At 38.3% G+C, this 21,410-nt stretch overlaps 1 protein-coding gene across 1 annotated transcript in view; it reads right to left on the bottom strand.

Annotated features, from left to right (window-relative positions):
- Positions 1-21,410, bottom strand: part of COPG2 (COPI coat complex subunit gamma 2) — a 140,205-nt gene that overhangs the window by 36,591 nt on the left and 82,204 nt on the right. Inside the window, exons 13-14 of the mRNA XM_080932516.1 lie at positions 3,674-3,769; positions 1,660-1,903 (exon numbers count right to left, since the gene is read on the bottom strand). Coding sequence (XP_080788642.1) covers positions 1,660-1,903; positions 3,674-3,769 — 340 coding nt within the window. The remainder of the gene's footprint in view (positions 1-1,659; positions 1,904-3,673; positions 3,770-21,410) is intronic.

Here is a 21,410-nt window from a genome sequence, read left to right as displayed (position 1 = left end):
TAGTAAGATAGACAGGTAAGTAAAGACTGTCTTGCCTAGCAGATCTCTGGTAAACTATATCCAAGATGCTTAGGAAGTACAGTGATAGAGGCTTAGGTAAGACAAGGACTTGAGACACTACCACACCTAATTTTTTAGAATATTTAGTTTAGCCAGAGGGAAAAGGCAAGACAAGAGTATGAGAAAGAAAGACAAATAAAAATGTTCTGTGTACAGAGCAGAAAGTGTTACTATTAGACTTGAATGAGAAAGGCTAATTGTTGGACCCATGTTAAGAGAGTGAAAGTAAAAGACTAGAGATAAACTAAAAGCCACACAGACCTCAAGGTTCTAAAGGTTACATTATCCCACATAGGTATAGGATATATTTGTACTTTGTTTTTTAAGATTTTGTATAAATTATTTTTTAAAGATTTGTTTCGTGTGTGTGAGTACACTATAGCTGTCTTCAGACACACCAGAAGAGAGCATCAGATCTCATTACAGATGGTTGTGAGCCACCATGTGGTTGCTGGGAATTGAACTCAGGACCTCTGGAAGAGCAGACAGTGCTCTTAACCACTGAGCCATCTCTCCAGCCCCACAAATTATTTTTAATTATGTATAAGTGTATCTACCTGTGTGTAGGTATATATACATGAGTGCAGGTGCTAGGGGAGGCCAGAACTATCAGATTCTTTGGGAGCTGGAGTTACAGATGGTTGTCAGACATATTCGGGTCCTTGGTAGGAGCATTATGTACTCCTAATGCTAAGTCAGCTCTCTGGTCCAAGTTTGTTATTTAAATGACCATTTTTCACATTGAGCTAATAAGTGAATAATATCTGTGAGACTGGAAACAGACAAGCTAGGGATCAGAATGAATGAAAGCCTAACCCTATACAATGACATAAGACAGGAAGATGAAGAATCAGTAAGGAGGAGAAATGACAGGATGGTTCAAAGATGTGACCTAAGTCTGTCTTGTGAGTAGGATTAAGTGGAGACTTCAGTTTGAATTAGTTTGAATTTCACATTACATTTGAGAGGTGGTGACATTCTTATTTAGGAGTCAACAAAGCTCCAAAAAGCAATCTAGAAGAATGTGAACTAAGATAAAAATATTAATTTGCCAGCTAACTTATATGGAATTCAAAAAAAAGAAAGAAAGAATTTAAAGAAGAAAGCCAAATTTTATTGAGCTGAAAAAAAATGGACAAAGAGCATATGAAAGCAAATAGTGATGTTGTCTTTAAACTGGTCAGGAAACAGCATAAGGATAGGACAAGGTCAGGAGTTAATGAGAGAAAGGATCATGGGACAATTTACCGATTCTGGTGTAACGGACTAGAAAGGCCCACTTAGGATGTATATATGGACACATCTATACATCAGTCCTATGCATGTTCTTACTTAGGTTAATGAAAACATAGAAACCCCACTATAGTATTCCTGTCACACTGAAAGGCAAGGGCTGTAGGTCTCTCATTTAAGGCAAAAATGTGTTTGGAAGTTGAAACACAAAGGAAGAGCTATGTATCTGGAACCAGGGTGTCTTCCAAGGTCATAGCACAACACCAGAGACCCTGCAACTTAATTTTCCAACTCATTACTACTCTCCTGAATCACCTATTTTTAAAGACCAGTAATTACATCGTTAGTTGTGTTCTAATGACTCACCAGCTCTGACAGCCTCATTCTCCAGGACTACCCTATTAAAAATGAATCTGATATACTTGGAGGGGACAGGAGTTCTAGGGCCCTCTTTGCCCAATAAGTGAAGAATTTTAGTAGCCAGAACGGTGTGTTCACAGTCCTCAATGAATTCACAGAGGTGGGCTAGGCCAGCTTCTTTACTCTCGGGGTTCTCTTCCACAATGCTGATTATGCAGTCCACAATGGCCTTTTTGTATTCAAAACCTCCCTGACAAAAGAGAAGAGAAAACTTCAGTCTTTTTTTTTTTTAATTTAACTACCAACCACCACCAATGGTGTTCCCCTTTTTTTTTTAAAAATGACTTTATTTTACAAAACAAAGATAAATGTACAGATTTTAAACATTTTTTGCTTAAAATTATACATTTTTGTCAGTACTGTTTTTTCAGATATTAAAATAATTTTTACATAAAACTATGTGAATATATTTTTTAGTCAGTACTTAATTTTTTCAAGGGTTTGACAGTATGCATTGAAAACCTAATAGTTACCATGAGCGTAAAGTACATGCAAAACAAAACACAACATGGAAATAGTCAAAGTCTTCTTGTTTTGTAAATATATATATATATATATTTTGTTTTCTTTATTTCTTGGACTTCATACAGTCTGTGAGTTGTTTCTGGGGGAGTGCAAGCCTTTGGGGTTAGCATCCCAATATCAGTGACTGCATATTATGTCTGTTCTTTTGTGACTGGGTTATCTCACTCAGGATGATATTCTCTAGATGCAGCCATTTTCTTAAGAATTTGGTTAAGTCATTGTTTCTGGTGGCTGAGTAGTATTCCATTGTGTAAATATACCACAATTTTTGTATCCATTCATCTTCTGAAGGACATCTGGGTTCTTTCCAGCTTCTGGCTATTATAAATAGAGCCCACTTTTTTTTAAAAATAAGAACCTTTAAAACTTTTTATTTTAAAGAAATGCTTGTACTTCAAGATTCATGCTTATACTATTAAAATTTCAACTAACTTCCTTTATTTAATATAACAATAAAAACAAAGCTTTTCCCCTTCAAGTGGAAAAATAATTAGCTGTGAAAAATACAGCAATTGGAATTATTTATATGTTTGAGTGGTATACAGAAATGAGAAAGAAATATATTTAATGCTTGATAAATAAATATGCTTAAAATACTAATGGGAGGTCCTGGGTTGAGTTGGAGTGCCTGCAGGGGCAGATGAGGGGTGGGCGTTCCTTTTTTTTTTCCTTTCTTTCTTTCTTTCTTTTTTTTATTGTTGTTTAAATTTTCTCCCTTTCCTCAGTTTTTCCTGAATTTGCTTGTCTCTTGTATTGTTGCAGGTTTTGTTTCCCCCTTTTCCCTCAGACTTACTGAGATTCTAGGTACAAACCCAAAGCCTTAGGCAAATACTCTTCTGCTGTCCTGCAACCTTACTTGCTTTGTTTACTGTGTCGATCTTTGGTGGGCCTTGGGGCCCAATTTTCCTCTTATCTGACTGAGCAGTGTCATAAAGGTGCAGAAAGACACTCCTACATACAATAATTTTATAATTACTTATATGTTTTAAAACTATTTTGGATTACTTAGAAAATAAAGGATTATTGAAGTATTTCTATAAGTGCTGATGGCTAGTCTCTACTTTTTTCATTTTTTATTAGATATTCTCTGCATTTATATTTCAGATGTTATCACCTTCCCCCACTCCCACCTCCCCTCCCCCTCCCATTGCCTCCATGAAGGTGCTCCCTCTCTCAACCACCCTCTCCCACCTCAGTACATTGGCATTCCCCTACACTGGGAAAACCAGCCTTCACTAGACCAAAGGCCTCTAGGGTTAGGCATTATTAAGATACACTGAATATATGTATTAAAATTTCAAAACATAAAAAAATAAAAATACAAACCATGAAGAAGTGAATTAAAAACAATGAACAAAACACTGTAGTATTTAATAGCAATCACGGGAATTAAAAAGAACAGCTTCCTATATTTAAAAAGTAGACTACTACCTACATCATCTCGAAGCATGTTGGAAAGAAAAGTCATCATGACGCTGTGCTTCCGAGGGTACTTCTGACAGAGAGCACTAATTGCTTGTACAACAACCACCTGTAGAAAAGCAAACAGCAGTCAAAGAGCTGAACACAGTCCTTGTACTTGGTTAGGACTTTTTAACATAGATAAGACACTTAATTCTTGTTCTCCTCTACAATAACTTATACATTTAGTATGGTTCCAATAAAAGTAATAATACACATTTTATGGACAAGGAAGCTTTATTTTGATAAGGAAAACAAGCATACACGTATAGCCTGGAAAACAGTAAGAACAGCTGCTAACAGGGCCAACTGAGCTCAAAAACTGTGGCTGTGGTGTGTGCAAATAGGTTATATAGAGAAATGAAGAGGAGCAAGGACACAGGGAACTTGAACAAAACACGAATGTCTAAGTACTGAAGTGAGCATGAGTGAATTTCTCCTCTGTGAAGTATAAGGATTCTAGCAAGGACTAAAATCAGATGGCACAGACAAAAAGACTGATGACTGCGAGGACAATATAACCCACTCCAACACAGGAGACAGATGGAAAACTGGGAGAAACATGTTTCATATGTTTGAATCTTTAGCATACAAGAAGTGTTTAATTAACTGAGGAAACAAAAGACAAAATCCTGTAAAAAAAAATGTGGTGGAAAAACTCAACAGGCACTTAACAGAGAGGTATTAAATAACCTTTAGTAACACAGAAAATAGTCAGGCTGGGGAGATGGTTCAATGGGTGACTTGCTTGCCAAGAAAGTGTGAGGACCCAAGTTTGGATACAGTGTGAGTATCTGTAATCCCATGCTACTCCAGTGATCAGGATAGGAGGAGAAAACAGGAGCATTCTGGGAAGCCAGTGGACAAGCTAGCTTGGTGAATGCAGTAGCAAGAAGAACCTGCCTCAAACAAGAAAGAAGGCAGAAGGAGAGACACGTGAGATTGTCCTCTGGCCTTCACACATGTACTCTAGCATATGTGAACCCATGCGCGTACACTGACTTACACATAAACATTACACAAACACACACATAGGAATTTAACAAAAGAAAGATATTTAATTTTCCTCATAACAGAATTGAAATTAAAACTTCACATTGAGACATCATTTCTCGTCCAAAACGTTGGCAAACTACAAGAGCTCAACACACACACTACTGATAAGATCATTGGAAGCCACACTTTTATACACTGCTGGCAGCACTTAGCATGCTCTATGAATGGTGCATTTATTATATTTAGCTTTCATAACAAATATGCTTTGACACGCAGATCTGATGTTTAAAAACACAAGCTGAGGGTGTCCACTGCAGCACTTCCCCACCAACTGCACAGCACCCAGACAGAAGCCTTGCTCAACAAGCTACATATGTAACTGCTGCGATATCATGCAGCTGTAAAGAAAACGAGTCTTACCTCCTTCAAAAACCTAACAAGACTTCGATTTATCTTAAGGTTAAAAATAAAGAAAAGTACAGTATAAAAAGAGCACAGCAGTATGCTACCTTTGACATATAATAAAATGAGAAACATGCATGTCTTATATTTATAAAAGGTACACTATAGAAGACAAATGTTCAGGCAAATAAAGTTTTATAAGGAGGTATGGGACACATGAAGATGTCATGCACTTTTAAAAATATTATTACTTCTTTGAATGGTACAGTGTTCTTTTTTTTTAATTGAAAAACTTTATTTTAAAAAACAGAGACAAATGTACAGATTTTAAAAGCATTTTTGCATAAAAATATAAATACATTTTTGTCAGTACTTGATTTTTTAAAAAAATTAAAATCTTACTAGTTACAATGAGCATAAAGTACATGTAAATCAAGATGTAACCTGGAAATAGTCAATGTTTTCTTGGTGTGTAAAGATTAAGTATAATGGTTTTTCATTTTTTTGGTCTTTGTTTTTCTTGAACATCATATAGTCTGTGAGTTGTTTCTGAGGTGTTCAGAGCTTTCTGGGTTTAGTATCCAATTATCAGTGACTGCATATTATGTCTGTTCTTTTGTGACTGGGTTATCTCACTCAGGATGATATTCTCTAGATGCAGCCATTTTATTAAGAATTTCATAAAGTCACTGTTTCTGATAGCTGAGTAGTACTCCATTGTCACTGTGTAAATATACCACAATTTTTGTATCCATTCATCTACTGAAGGACATCTGGGTTCTTTCCACCTTTTGGATATTATAAATAGAGCTGCTATGAACATGGTGGTGCACGTGTCTTTGTTGTATGTTGGACTGTCTCTGGAGTATATGCCCATAAGTGGAATAACTGGGTCTTCAGGTAGTACTATGTGCAATTTTCTGAGGAACCACCAGACTCATTTCCAGAGTGGTTGTACCAGTTTACAACCCCACCAACAGTGGAGGAGTGTTCCTCTTTCTCCACATCCTCGCCAGCATCTGCTGTCAACTGAATTTTTGATCTTAGTCATTCTGACTGGTGTGAGGTAGAATCTCAGGGTTGTTTTGATTTGCATTTCCCTGATGGCTAATGATGTCGAACACTTCCTTAGATGCTTCTCAGCCATTTGATATTCCTCAATTGAGAACTTCTTATTTAGCTCTGTACCCCATTTTTTAATAGGCTTGTTTGATTCTCTGGTGTCTAACTTCTTGAGTTCTTTGTATACCTTGGATATTAGGCCTCTATCAGATGTGGGGTTGGTAAATATCTTTTCCCACTCTGTTGGCTGCCGTTTTGTTTTCTTGACAGTGTCCTTAGCCTTACAGAAACTTTGCAATCTCATTAAGTCCCATTTGTCAATCTTTGACCCTAGAGCAGGAACCACTGGTGTTCTGTTCAGGAAATTTTCTCCTGTGTCTATGTGTTTTAAGGTTTTCCCTACTTTCTCTTCTAATAGTTTCAGTGGACCTGGTTTAATGTGGAGATCATGGATCCACTTGCACTTGAGCTTTGTACAAGGAGATAAGAAAGGGTCTATTTTCATTCTTCTGCATGCTGAGTGTCAGTTGGACCAACACCATTTGTTGAAGAGGCAGTCCTTTTTTCATTGAATGTTTACAGCTCCTTTGTCAAAAATCAAGTGACCATATATGTGAGGGCTCATTTCTGGATCTTCTATTCTATTCCATTGAGCCATGTGCCTATCTCTGTACCAGTGTCATGCAGTTTTTAACACAATTGCTTGGGGTCAGGCATGGTGATTCCCGCAGATATTTTCATGTTGTGGAGGATGAATTTCGCTATTCTAGGTCTTTTGTTATTCCAGATGAAATTGTACATTGCTCTTTCCAACTCTATGAAGAATTGGGGTGGAATTTTGATGGGGATTGCATTAATCTGTAGATTGCTTTTGGTAAGATGGTAATTTTTACAATGTTGATCCTTCCAATCCATAAGCATTGGAGAGCTTTCCATCTTCTGAGATCTTCTTCAATTTCCTTCTTCAAGGATTTGAAGATCTTATCATACAGTTCCTTCACTTTCTCAGTTAGAGTCACACCAGAGTATTTCATATTGTTTGTGACTATTGTCAAGGGTATCTTTTCCCTACTTTTTTTCTCAGCATATTTGTCCTTTGAGTAGAGGAAGGCTACTGATATGAGTTAATTTTATATCTAGCCACTTTGTTAAAGTTATTTATCAGCTGTAGGAATTTTCTGGTGGAATTTTTGGACACATGCACCACAATGTTCATAGCAGCCCTATTTATAAAAGCCATTAGCTGGAAAGAACCCAGATGTCCTTCAGTAGATGAATGGATACAAAAATTGTGGTATACACAATGGAGTACTACTCAGCTATCAGAAACAATGACTTTATTTAATTCTTAATAAAATGGATGCATCTAGAGAATATCATCCTGAGTGAGATAACCCAGTCACAAAAGAACAGACATAATATGCAGTCATTGATAATTGGATACTAACCCCAGAAACCGTTGAACACCCCAGAAACATCTCACAGACTATATGAAGTTCAAGAAAAAAAAAAAAAGAAAGAAAATGAAGAACTATTATGCTTAATCTTTACATTTTAGAAAACTTTGACTAATTTCAGGTTACATCTTGTTTTACATGTACTTTATGCTCATTGTAACTTGTACAAACTTAATGCACACTATCAAACCTTTAAAAAAAACCAAGTACTGACAAAAATGTATTCATATACTTTTATGCAAAAATGCTTAAATTTGTACATCTATCTTTGTTTTTTAAAATAAAGTTGTTCAATTAAAAACAAAAAGAATTCTGCTTTGAACCCATCTGAACCTGGGCTTTTTTTTTTTTTTTGGTGGGAGGCTTTTGATGACTGCTTCTATTTCTTTGTGTGTTATGGGATCATTTAGATTGTTTACCTGGTCCTGGTTTAACTTTAGTATCTGGTATCTATCTAGGAATTCATCCATTTCCTCCAGATTTTCCAGTTTTGTTGAGTATTGGCTTTTGTAGTTGGATCTGATGATTTCTTGAATTTCTTCAGTTTCAGTGTCACTTGTTATGTCTTCACTTTCCTTTCTGATTTTGTTAATTTGGATGCTCTCTCTTTGCCCTCTAGTTAGTCTAGCTAAGGGTTTATCTATCGTGTTAATTTTCTCAAAGAACCAGCTCTTGGTTTTGTTGATTCTTTTTATGGTTCTTTTTGTTTCTGTTTGGTCAATTTCTGCTCTGAGCTTGATTATTTCTTGCAGTCTACTCCTCTTGGATGTATCTGCTTCCTTTTGTTGTAGAGCTTTCAACTGTGCTGTCAAGTTGCTAGTGTATGCTCTCTCTAGTTTCTTTTTGGAAGCAGTAAGAGCTATGAGTTTTCCTCTCAGTGCTGCTTTCATTGCATCCCATAGGTTTGGGTATGTTGTGTTTTCATTTTCATTAAATCTAAAACATCCTTAATTTCTTTCTTTCTTTCTTCTTTGACCATGCTATTGTTTAATAGAGCATTGCTCAGTTTCCATGTGTATGTGGGCTTTTTCTTGTCTTTGTTGTTATTAAAGACCAGCTTTAGACCATGGTGATCTGATAGGATGCTTGGAAGTATTTCAATCTTCTTATATCTATTGAGGCTTGTTTTGTGACCGACTATATGGTCAATTTTGAAGAAGGTAGTCTGCGGTGCTGAGAAGAAGGTGTAATTTTTTTTTTTTTTAGGATGAAATGTTCTGTAGATGTCTATTAATTCCAACTGGTTCATAAGCTCTGCTAGTTTCACTGCATCCTTGTTCAGTTTCTGTGTCCATGAACTGTTCATTGTTGAGAGTGGGATGTTGTGGTCTCCTACTATTATTGTGTGGGGTGCAATGTATTTTTTGAGCTTTAGTAGGGTTTCTTTTATGAATATGGGTGCTCTTGTATTTGGAGCATATATGTTAAGGATTAAGAGTTCCTCATGGCAAATTTTCCCTGTAATGAGTATAAAGTGTCTTTCCTTATCTATTTTGATAAGTTTTGTTTGAAAATCTACTTTATTCGATATTAGAATGGCTACTCCAACTTGTTTCTTGGGGCCGTTTGCTTGGAAGGTTTTTTCCCAACCTTTTACTCTTAGATAGTGTCTGTCTTTGTCTCTGAGATGAGTTTCCTATATGCAGCAAAATGCTAGATTCTGTTTATGTATCCAGTCTTATAGCCTATGTCTTTTAATTGGGGAATTGAGTCCATTTCTGTTAACAGATATTAAGTTATTGTGGTTGCTGTTTTCTGCTATTTTTGCTTTTAGAGGTAGAATCGTGCCTGTGTGTATTTCTTCTTTTCGTTTTCTTGCTTAGGTATTTTCTTGTTTTTACTAAGATGTAGTTTCATTCCTTGTATTGGGTTTTCCACCTATAATTCGTTGTAGTACTGTGTTTGTGGTCAGATACTGTGTAAATTTAGTTTTGTCCTGGAATATCTTGGTCTCTCCATCTATGGTGATTGAGAGTTTTGCTGGGTATAGCAGCATGGGTTGACACCTGTATTCTCTTATGGTCTGCATGATGTCTGTCCAGGATCTTCTAGCTTTCATAGTCTCTGTTAAGAAGTCGGGTGTGATTCTGATTGGTCTGCCTTTATATGTTACATGACCTTTTTCCCTTACTGCTTTTAGTATTCTTCCTTTGCTTTGGGCACTTGGCGTTTTGACTATTATGTGTCGGGAAGAATTTCTTTTCTGGTCCACTCTATTTGGAGTTCTGTAGGCTTCTTTTATGGTCATGATCATCTCATTCTTAAGGGTAGGGATGTTTTCTTCTAATATTTTCCTGAAGATATTTACTGTGGCTCTTAGTTGATATTCTTCGCCCTCTTCTATTCCTATTATCCTTAGGTTTGGTCTTCTCATTGTGTCCTGGATCTCCTGGACATTTTGGGTTAGGAGCTTTTTGGCTTTTGCATCTTCTCTGACTGTTTTGTCTATGTTTTCAATGTTGTCTTCAGCCTCTGAGATTCTTTCTTCCATCTCTTGTAGTCTGTTGGAGATGCTTGCATCTGTGACTCCTGATTTCTTTTTTAGGTTTTCTACCTCCAGGGTTGTCTCTTTTAGTGTTTTCTTTATTGTTTCCATTTCCATTTTAAATTCCTTCTTGCATTCCTTCACGTCTTTAGTTCTGTTTTCCTGTAGTTCTTTGATTTCTTTGAGTGTTTTTTGTGTTTCCTCTTTTAAAACTTCTATTTCTTTATGCTTTTCCTCCCGTTCTTCTTTAAAGATCTCCATCATCATCTGAGGTATGATTTCAGGTCTGAGTCTTCTTTTTCTGGAGTGCTTGGCATTCCTCTGTTTGCTGTGATGGGAGAGCTGGGTTCTCATGTTGCCAGGTTGTCTTGGTTTCCATTGGGTAAGTTCTTTCGCTTTCCTCTTGCCTTCTTGTTTCTGTGATTATATGTGTTCTTGTTGTCAGTGATTGGTTCCATTCTCTCCCGTGTACCTGGCCTGTGTCCCTGGATCTCCACTGTTTTAGGTGGCAAATGGCCTGAGCGTTTGGTCTGAACGCAAGGGCCTTCTGGGTGGAAACAGAGTCCCTACAGCAGAGTTCCTGCTCCCCTGGACCAATGTGGGGGGGCGCTTTCTGCACATCAGGCCTAGCCCTCTCTGTGCCCTGGCTACTAGCAGTGCAGTCTCACTAGGCCTGCATCCCTGGATCTCTGAAGTTCCAGGTGGCCAATGGCCAGAGCGTTTGTTCAGCACGCAAGGGCCTTCCGGGTGGAAACCGAGTGCCTATGGCAGAGTTCCTGCTCCCCTCAACCAATGGGGTGGAGATCGCGCTCGGCCCAGACCTCTCTGCCCCCTGGTTACTCACAGTGCAGTCTCACCAGGCCTGGGTCCTGAATAGTATAGTATTCTACGTAGCAAAAATGAAATAACAAAATAATTAAAATGAGAGGGGCAATAGTAAAATTTAAAGCAAACTGAAACAAACTCATCTATTTGTACTATAAAAGATTTCTGGCAATTGCACTAAAATAAAATAATTCAAATAATATACACAATATTCAACCATTCAATATGGAACATTCTAGTTCTCAGGATTCACGGAGAAACCAGCAATAGTTAACACTAGAGTACTCTTAGCTTTTCAAATTTTATTTATACTTCACAACAACTCTATGGGATTAGAATTATTATCCTCTCTTTGGTATACTCAAAAAAACTGGGGCAGCCACTCACATATCTAAGAAGTCCTAGAATCAAACCTAGGCATTTACAGTCAATTTCTTTCTTTTTTTTTTTTTTTGGATATGTCATTTTTTTTAAACGACTTTATTTTACAAAACAAAGATAAATGTACAGATTTTAAACATTTTTTGCTTAAAATTATACATTTTTGTCAGTACTGTTTTTTCAGACATTGAAATAATTTTTACATAAAACCATGTGAATATATTTTTTTAGTCAGTACTTGATTTTTTTCAAGGGCTTGACAGTATGCATTGAAAACCGAATAGTTACAATAAGCATAGAGTACATGCAAAACAAAACGCAACATGGAAATAGTCAAAGTCTTCTTGTTTTGTAAATATATGTGTATTTTTTTGTTTTCTTTATTTCTTGGACTTCATACAGTCTGTGAGTTGTTTCTGGGGGAGTACAAGCCTCTGGGGTTGGCATCCCACTATCAGTGACTGCATATTATGTCTGTTCTTTTGTGACTGGGTTATCTCACTCAGGATGATATTCTCTAGATGCAGCCATTTTCTTAAGAATTTGGTTAAGTCATTGTTTCTGGTGGCTGAGTAGTATTCCATTGTGTAAATGTACCACAATTTTTGTATCCATTCATCTTCTGAAGGACATCTGGGTTCCTTCCTTGCAGCTTCTGGCTATTATAAATAGAGCCGCTATGAACATTGTGGTGCATATATCTTTGTTGTGTATTAAAGTGTCTCTGGGGTATATGCCCAGAAGTGGAATAGCTGGGTCTTCAGGTAGTACTATATCGAATTTTCTGAGGTATCGCCAGACAGATTTCCAGAGTGGTTGTATTAGCTTGCAACCCCACCAACAGTGGAGAAGTGTTCCTCTTTCTCCCCAGCCTCGCCAGCATCTGCTGTCATCTGAGTTTTAAATCTTGGCCAATCTGACAGGTGTGAGGTGGAATCTCAGGGTTGTTTTGATTTCCATTTCCCTGATGGCTAAGGATGTCGAGCACTTCCTCAGGTGTTTCTCGGCCATTAGGTGTTCCTCAACTGAAAACGTTTTGTTTAGCTCTGTACCCCATTTTTTAATAGGGTTATTTGATTCTCTGGTGTCTAGCTTTTTGAGTTCCTTGTACACCTTGGATATTAGGCCTTTATCTGATATGGTGTTGGTAAAGATCTTTTCCCATTCTGTTGGTTGCCGTTTTGTTTTCTTGACAATGTCTTTAGCCTTACAAAAAGTTTGCAATCTCATTAAGTCCCATTTGTTAATCTTTGACCTTAGAGCTTGAGCCATTGTTGTTTTGTTTAGGAAATTTTCTCCTGTACCTATGTGTTCTAAGGTTTTCCCTATTTTCTTATCTAATAGTTTCAGTGTATCTGGTTTAATGTGGAGATCTTTGATCCACTTACACTTGAGCTTTGTACAAGGAGATAAGAACGGGTGTATTTTCATTCTTTTGCATGCTGAGTGCCAGTTGGACCAGCACCATTTGTTGAATAGGCTGTCCTTTTTCCATTGAATGTTTACTGCTCCTTTGTCAAAAATCAGGTGACCATATACGTGAGGACTCATTTCTGGATCTTCTATTCTATTCCATTGATCCACGTGCTTATTTCTGTACCAGTACCATGCAGTTTTCAGCACAATTGCCTTGTAATATAGCTTGAGGTCAGGGATAGTGATTCCCGCAGATGTTTTTTTGTTGTTGAGGATGGATTTCGCTATTCTAGGTCTTTTGTTATTCCATATGAAATTGCACATTGATCTTTCCAATTCCATGAAGAACTGGGTTGGAATTTTGATGGGGATTGCATTGAATCTGTAGATTGCTTTTGGTAGGATGGCCATGTTTAAGATGTTGATTTTTCCAATCCATGAGCATGGGAGATCTTTCCATTTTCTGAGATCCTCCTCAATTTCTTTCTTTAGAGGTTTGAAGTTCTTGTCATACAGGTCCTTCACTTGCTTAGTTAGAGTCACACCAAGGTATTTCATAGTTTTTGTAACGATTGTGAAGGGTACGTTTTCCCTAATTTCTTTCTCCACATGTTTGTCCTTTGAGTACAGGAAGGCTACTGATTTGTTTGAGTTAATTTTGTATCCAGCCACTTTGCTGAACTTGTTTATCAGCTGTAGGAGTTCTCTGGTGGAATTTTTGGGGTCACTCAAGTACACTATCATGTCATCGGCAAACAGTGATGTTTTTACCTCTTCCTTTCCGATTTGTATCCCCTTGATCTCCTTTTGCTGACTAATTACTCCAGCCAGGACTTCCAGTACTATGTTGAATAGGTAGGGGGAGAGTGGGCAGTCTTGTCGAGTCCCTGATTTTAGTGGGATTGCTTCAAGTTTCTCGCCATTAAGTTTGATGTTGGCTGTTGGTTTGCTGTATATTGCTTTTATTATGTTTAAGTATGGGCCTTGGATTCCTGTTCTTTCCACGACTTTTAACATGAAGGGGTGTTGGATTTTGTCGAATGCTTTCTCAGCGTCTAGTGATATGACCATGTGATTTTGGTCTTTGAGTTTGTTTATATGGTGTATTACGTTGATGGATTTCCTTATGTTAAACCATCCCTGCATCCCAGGGATGAAGCCTACTTGGTCATGATGAATGATCGTTTTGATGTGTTCTTGGATTCGGTTTGCAAGGATTTTGTTGAGTATTTTTGCATCAATGTTCATAAGTGAGATTGGTCTGAAGTTCTCTTTCCTTGTAGGGTCTTTGTGTGGTTTAGGTACGAGGGTTATTGTAGCCTCAAAAAATGAGTTGGGTAATATTCCATCTGATTCTATCTTTTGGAATAGTTTGGCGAGTATTGGTGTTATATCCTCAATAAAAGTCTGATAAAATTCTGTACTAAACCCGTCTGGACCTGGGCTTTTTTTGGTTGGGAGGCTTTTGATGACTTCTTCTATTTCTTTAGGTGTTATAGGGTTATTTAGATGGTTTACTTGGTCTTGGTTTAACTTTGGGACCTTGTATCTGTCTAGGAATTCATCCATTTCCTCCAGATTTTCCAATTTTGTGGAGTATAAGTTTTTGTAGTAGGATCTGATGATTTCTTGAATTTCCTCAGTTTCAGTTGTTATGTCCCCACTTTCCTTTCTGATTTTGTTAATTTGGATACTCTCTCTTTGCCCTCTAGTTAGTCTGGCTAGGGGTTTATCAATCTTGTTGATTTTCTCAAAGAACCAGCTCTTGGTTTTGTTGATAATTTGAATGGTTCTTTTTGTTTCTATTTGATCTATTTCTGCCCTAAGTTTGATTATTTCTTGCCATCTACTCCTCTTCGGTGTATCTACTTCCTTTTGTTCTAGAGCTTTCAGCTGTGCTGGCAAGTATCTGGTGTATACTTTCTCCAGTTTCTTTTTGGAAGCACTCAGAGCTATGAGTTTTCCTCTCAGTACTGCTTTCATTGCATCCCATAGGTTTGGGTATATTGTGTTTTCGTTGTCATTGAATTCTAGAAAATCCTTGATTTCTTTCTTTATTTCTTCTTTGACCCTGCTATCGTTTAACGAATTGCAGTTTAGTTTTCCATGTGTATATGCGCTTTTTGTTGTCTTTGTTGTTATTAAAGACCAGCCTTAGACCATGGTGATCTGAGAGGATGCATGGGAGTATTTCAATCTTCTTATATCGATGGAGGCTCGTTCTGTGTCCAATTATGTGGTCAATTTTCGAGAAGGTGCCATGGGGTGGTGAGAAGAAGGTGTATTCTTTTACTTTGGGATAGTATGTTCTGTATATATCTATTAATTCTAGTTGGTTCAAAGTCTCTGCTAGTTTTGCAGTGTCCTTGTTCAGTTTCTGTTTCCCTGATCTGTCCATTGGTGAGAGTGGGGTATTAAAGTCTCCCACTATTATTGTGTGGGGTGAAATGTATTTTTTGAGCTTTAGTAGGGTTTCTTTTATGAATGTGGGTGATTTTTTATTTGGAGCATATATGTTAAGGATTGAGAGTTCCTCCTGACAGATTTCCCCGGTAATGAGTAAAAAGTGTCCTTCCTTATCTTTTTTGATAACTTTTGGTTGGAAATTTACTTTATTCGATATTAGAATAGCCACTCCAGCTTGCTTCTTGGAGCTGTTTGCTTGGAAGTTTTTTTCCCACCCTTTTACTCTGAGATAGTGTCTGTCTTTGTCTCTGAGATGAGTTTCCTGTATGCAGCAAAAGGCTGGATTTTGTTTATGTATCCAGTCTGATAGTCTATGTCTCTTTATTAGGGAGTTGAGACCATTTATGTTAATAGATATCAAGGAATAGTTGTTTCTGTTTCCTGCCATTATTGCTTTTTTGGGTTTAGTTGTGTCTGTGTTTTTTTCTTCTTTTAGTTTTCTTGTTTAGGAGTTTTCTTGTTCTTACTAGGCTGTATTTTCCCTCATTGTATTGGGTTTTCCACCTATAATTCGTTGTAGTGCTGGGTTTGTGGTCAGATATTGTGTGAATTTTGATTTGTCTTGAAATATCTTCGTCTCTCCATCGATGGTGATTGATAGTTTTGCTGGGTATAGCAGCTTGGGCTGGCACTTGTGCTCTCTTAAGGAGTGCATGATGTCTGTCCAGACTCTTCTAGCTTTCATAGTCTCTGTTGAGAAATCGGGTGTGAGTCTGATTGGTCTGCCTTTATATGTTACCTGACCTTTTTCCCTTACTGCTTTTAGTATTCTTTCTTTACTTTGGGCGCTTGATGTTTTTACTATTATGTGTCGGGAGGTATTTCTTTTCTGGTCCAACCTATTTGGAGTTCTGAAGGCTTCTTTTATGCTCGTGGTCATCTCATTCTTGAGGGTAGGGAAGTTTTCTTCTATGATTTTGTTGAAGATATTTACTGTGCCCCTTAGTTGATACTCTTCTCCCTCTTCTATTCCTATTATCCTTAGGTTCGGTCTTCTCATTGTGTCTTGGATTTCCTGGACATTTTGGGTTAGGAGCTTTTTGTTTTTTGCATTTTCTCTGGCTGTTTTGTCTATGTTTGCAATGTTGTCTTCTGCCCCAGAGATTCTCTCTTCGATCTCTTGTAATCTATTGGAAATGCTTGCTTCTGTGACTCCTGATTTCTTTTTTTGGTGTTCTGACTCTAGGGTTATCTCTTTTAGTGTTTTCTTTATTGTGTCAATCTCTGTTTTAATTTTCCTCTTCCATTCCTTTATTTCTTTGGTTCTGTTTTCCTCTTGTTCTTTGAGTTCTTTGAGTGTTTTTCTTGTTTCTTCTTTAAAAGCTTCTGAATCTTTTTGCTTTTCCTCCCTTTCTTGTTTAAGTAACTCTATCAGCGTCTTGAGGCATGATTTCAGGTCTGTGTCTTCTTTTTCTGGAGTGTTTGGAGTTCCGATGTTTGCTGTTATGGGAGAGCTGGGCTCTGGTGTTGCTAGATTGTCTTGGTTCCCTTGGGATATACTCTTTCTCTTTCCTCTTGCCATTTTGTTGTCAGTGATATATTCTTACCTTTCCCTTGTATCTGGTCTGTGTCCCTGGTTCTCCACTGGTTGAGGTGTCAGATGTTGAGCCCTGTTTTATGCCTCAGAGTCGTCGGGTGTGAGCAGAAGTTCCAAGTTCTGTTTCTGTTTGCTGGATCAGGCATGGCAGGGCAGGGCAAGGTAGGGGGGTGCACTTTCCTTGTGTACTCCACAGAGATCTTTCTGCTCCCCTGCAGCCCAGGTCTCCCACCCACCAGTTGCTCAGCCTCTATGAGTCGCCGATCCGGGTGGCAGGTAGGCCAGGCTCCGCTCTGCGTCCAGAAGTCGCCTCCGGGTGGAAACAGAAGTTCTAATTTTCTGTTCCCAATGGCTGGATCGGGCAAGGCGGGGCAGGGCAAGTTACGGTGTGCACTTTCCGTGTGCACTCTGAAGAGATCTCTCTGCTCCCCTGCAGTCTTGGTCTCCCACTCACCAGTTGCTCAGCCTCTATGAGCCGCCGTTCCGCCTGGCAGGTAGGCTCTCTACAGTCAATTTCATAACCATACAGATTCCTCCAAAATTAACTGCTTGTTCTGACATTTAAAATAAATCTTGTACATGCACTTCTATTGGGAATGTCAGTTTTTCAAAATGACTGTACGTATATCCCACTCAATGTATGCTAGTTTTTGTCTCCATCTTCATCAAGGTAGGGAGTGTCTAAGAAACTTCCAGCACAATATAGGTCAGCGCTGTTGCCCTAGACTTCTTCCTGAAACGTCAAGGTAAGAGTCTATTGCTGAAGATACCACACTTCGAATGCCTGGCTTTCGTCCTTCTGTAGTTATTTTGTGGGTTCAAGAGAGGGATCAATACTTTTTTAACAAAAGCAATTTTTAGGTTTATATTTTATTTATGGTTTTAGTTTTGTCATATTAAATGTTTCTTTTGGTGAAGGAAAGCAGATCTATTTAAGACTGACTCTGAAGAGAACCAAGTTGACCCTTTCATCTCAAGTTTCTATGTTCTGGGGCACAGTGAGTATAGAAAGAGCTTTCATTAGCCACAGGATTCAGTAAGACCATATGCAGGAAATCCATGGGCTGAGCAGGGATGTTCTTTTTAGAAGCCATCTTCATCTGTTTTCTTCAAAGCTGATCCGAAACTACTTCTTAGGGTGCCACCTGCACTTTCTTTTTAGATCCACCAGTTTGGGGCCTTGAGGAAGAATGAGGCTAAGAGGAAACTATGTGTCAAGAATGGACCTTTAAAAGATGAAGGACAGGCAGTGTTAACTGGCCCATCAGTGATGAGCCACTGGTGCAGCAGTGGCAAGTCCAAGTGTGCTGTGGGGATAACACTGCTATCAATGTCTGTACAGCAGTGCTGCTGTTGGCTGTGCTCAGAGAAGCTTCTTAATGTAATGACTGGCAGGGACTACAGACAATTCATAACTGGTCAAAGTCCTGGGAATAAATGGCTATTGAATATACAGTCCCCTTAAAGGCATGTGTGCACATGTGCATGTGTGCAAGCAAGCGTGTGTGTGCGCGCACACACACACACACACACACACACACACACACACACACACACACCCTTCACCACAGGGGACACTGTGGAAGAAGAGAGAAAAAAAATGTCAGGACAGGAGGGTGTGGTGTGGAATGCTGACTTCTAGGCTTGTTCGGGCTGCTGCTCTCTTGAATTCATAGTAGCTGTCATCTGCACAAGATTGGGCCCATCACTACCTTGTCATGAAAAGCAGAGAGGCTTATGGGGTTTTGGCCATCTCTTAAGATTTATTCACAATTTCTGACAGGGGAAGATGAGAAATTTTCTTCAGTAGTGTAGCCACTACTGAAGATGCTCATGTTCCTGTAAATAACCTTAAAGAAACTCACTGGGAATCAAATCATCCCTCCACACATATACACATGCTTGAAATGAAAGTGGAAAGAAGGACAGTTGGGGATAGGAAGTCAGTTAGCAGGAAGTGAGGGAGGCAAAGAGGGCACAGGTGTGAAAATGATTCTGTACACAATGTATGAAATGTATACATATGTATTTGCTAATATAAACTAATAAAACAGATGAAGGAAAGGGGAGATGGAAGCTAACAAAAGTCTAGTGCCAAGACAAGGAAGCTAACATCCCCAGCTCCTGAACTTAATGTATCTGCTGTTCCGAGGGTTTCCTACATTTCCCCATTTTCAGTGTGAATATGACCTCTGCCTGTACACTCTCCAGCAGCAATGCTTGACACTACTGCATGGGATGGGGTCTGGAATGGTTGCTTTGTGCTGAGTACACATAAAGCTGGGATTCAGGATATGGAAGATAAAATATAAGTTGTTTACTACTTCTAGTCTGTCAAATTTACTTTATGTTTAATATTTAAGTGTGTGTGTGTGTGTGTGTGTGAGAGAGAGAGAGAGAGAGAGAGAGAGAGAGAGAGTGTGTGTGTGTGCATATAGATACACACAGACATTCATAATTGCTCCATCAAGAAATCACTCTCAGGAAGGACAAATCATGTTAAGGGAACTGGCTTGCCCCTTCAAGCCAAAACAAAAAACAAAAAACAAAAACAAGCAACAAAAAGCCTTCTTTGAATCTCTTTGTAGAAGCAGAACTGAGGTAATGACAACCTAGCTCGCACTTAACAAGAATGGTAAAGTATGCATGTGTAGTTAAATCTATGCGTGTCTGTGTTACACTGGGGTCATAAAGATGTCCTCATGTGTTTTCTTTGAAACTATCTATTCTTTTGCTTTGTACAATCAAATCTTCAATCCAGACAAAACTTATTTCTGTCTATGGTGTGAGGGAGGCAGTTAAGATGGATATCCTAATAATGTTTTATCATATTCAACGAAATATCACAGATGTCAGAAAAAGTCAACAAGACAGGGAAACAGAAAGATTTTAAACAGACCCATTAAAATGACATTAAATGTTTGGTGGCAGATGAAGACACAGAACCATAAACTGGGGAAGTGTGTTTTAAATTAGAAAATGCAAGCCAGGTGTCTTGGTACACACCTTTAATCCCAGCACTATGGGGGCAGAGACAGGAGGATCTCTGAATTTGAGGCCTTTCTGGTCTACAAAGGGAGACCCAGGATAGCCAGGGCTACACAGAAAAACCTTGATTCAAAAAACCAAAATAAATACATATAAAATTAAATTAAAAAATAAGAGTTTGGGTCTCAGTTGTGCTGCTAATTCAGTGTGACCTATGTCAGTCATCTTTCAACCCCAAATGACCCTGCCCCTGTGAAAACACAAAAAGCAGTGTGAATCGTAGTAATTTTTAGTTGTTTATTAAAAGAACAACAAGTCTCACGTATAATTATAGTTACACAGATCTGTAACAGGCACTTAGAAGTTAAAAGCTGCTTCCACCCCAAATAATTGACTTGGGCCTACAAGGGAACAAGATAAAAGCCTGGAATCTGCCTTATTTTATATCTGTCTCCTTTAATTTTGGTTCAGCTACCTGCTTGATTTGAACAGAGACATGTTAATCTACCTAAGAAGTAAAAACACTTGTGATACCTAACTGTTCTCATCCCCTTTAAGGCTGAAGATACAAAGGTAACAGTAATTGAGGCATCTTAGTACCAACTTTATAAGTCCCATTCCACATCTCCAAAAAGGAACTTAAAGGTTTCCAGTCATGTCCTAAATCTGTAGTCATCTTGGATTGAAGAAACAGAAAAACCTCAAAGTGAGGTCACTAAATTATGAAATGATTCTCAGGCAGAAGAACCACACTATGAGAACAACGGGCTCATCCCCCACCCAAGCATTAACAGCCTCACTGAACCATTTCATTGAACCGGACTGAGACAACAACCAACCCTATGTAGTCACTGACTCAATCTCCTTTTCTGCTTTTTATGTTGATCCTCTCTTTAATATACTGGGATTTTAATATGTGGACACTCCCAGTTGCACTGAAACACCAATAACAAATTTACATTGCTAAGTGTTTGGTGATGGGGCATTTGATATAATCAGACTTTAGGGTGTATCCTTGATTCATCAAGCTACTCAACAGTATCTATTTCATGTCTTTATTTCCTTCCCCAAACCATGCATGTATACAGAAGTTTCCTTCAGAAGGTATTAAAGAATGGGATTGTGTTTTGAGGTAAGAATATTGCTATTCACTCAGGATGTTCTGGAACTTGTATGTAGATCAGGCTGGCCATAACTCATAGTGTTTCTGCACCAGCCTTCCACACACTAGGAACACAGGCACATAGCACCATTCCACACTTACATCCTATTTTTATAGGAGTTGACAGCCATGATGGTTTTAAAGTTTTAAAGAACTGTAAAGAATGAGAATCAAGACTCTGCAAACAGATCATTTCAGCAGCCCAGATCATAAAGTATTTATTCTATGGTGCTTTAGAAAGATTTGACAACTTCCATTCTAAAACATTATCCTTACCAATATATTTTCCTTACTATTCCAGTTTATTTTTTACAAACAGATGCAAAGCAATTTTTATAATCCCCCCCCAATGTTTTGAAATGTCTACTTTTGTTTCCCTTTCAGTCTGGAGCATGTTGAGTAGAGAGCAAACATGCTACCTGGCTGAGGTTAGAGTGACACGGCCGCCTTCCACTGTCCTCTGGTCATTTCCAGCACCCTGATACATGCTAGCCGTTTTAATAAGGCAAGATAAAAGAATGGAAAGGTCTTTGG

The sequence above is a fragment of the Micromys minutus genome (assembly GCF_963924665.1).
Source record: "Micromys minutus genome assembly, chromosome: 18".
Taxonomy (NCBI): domain Eukaryota; kingdom Metazoa; phylum Chordata; class Mammalia; order Rodentia; family Muridae; genus Micromys; species Micromys minutus.
This window is presented reverse-complemented; position numbering and strand designations above follow the sequence as displayed.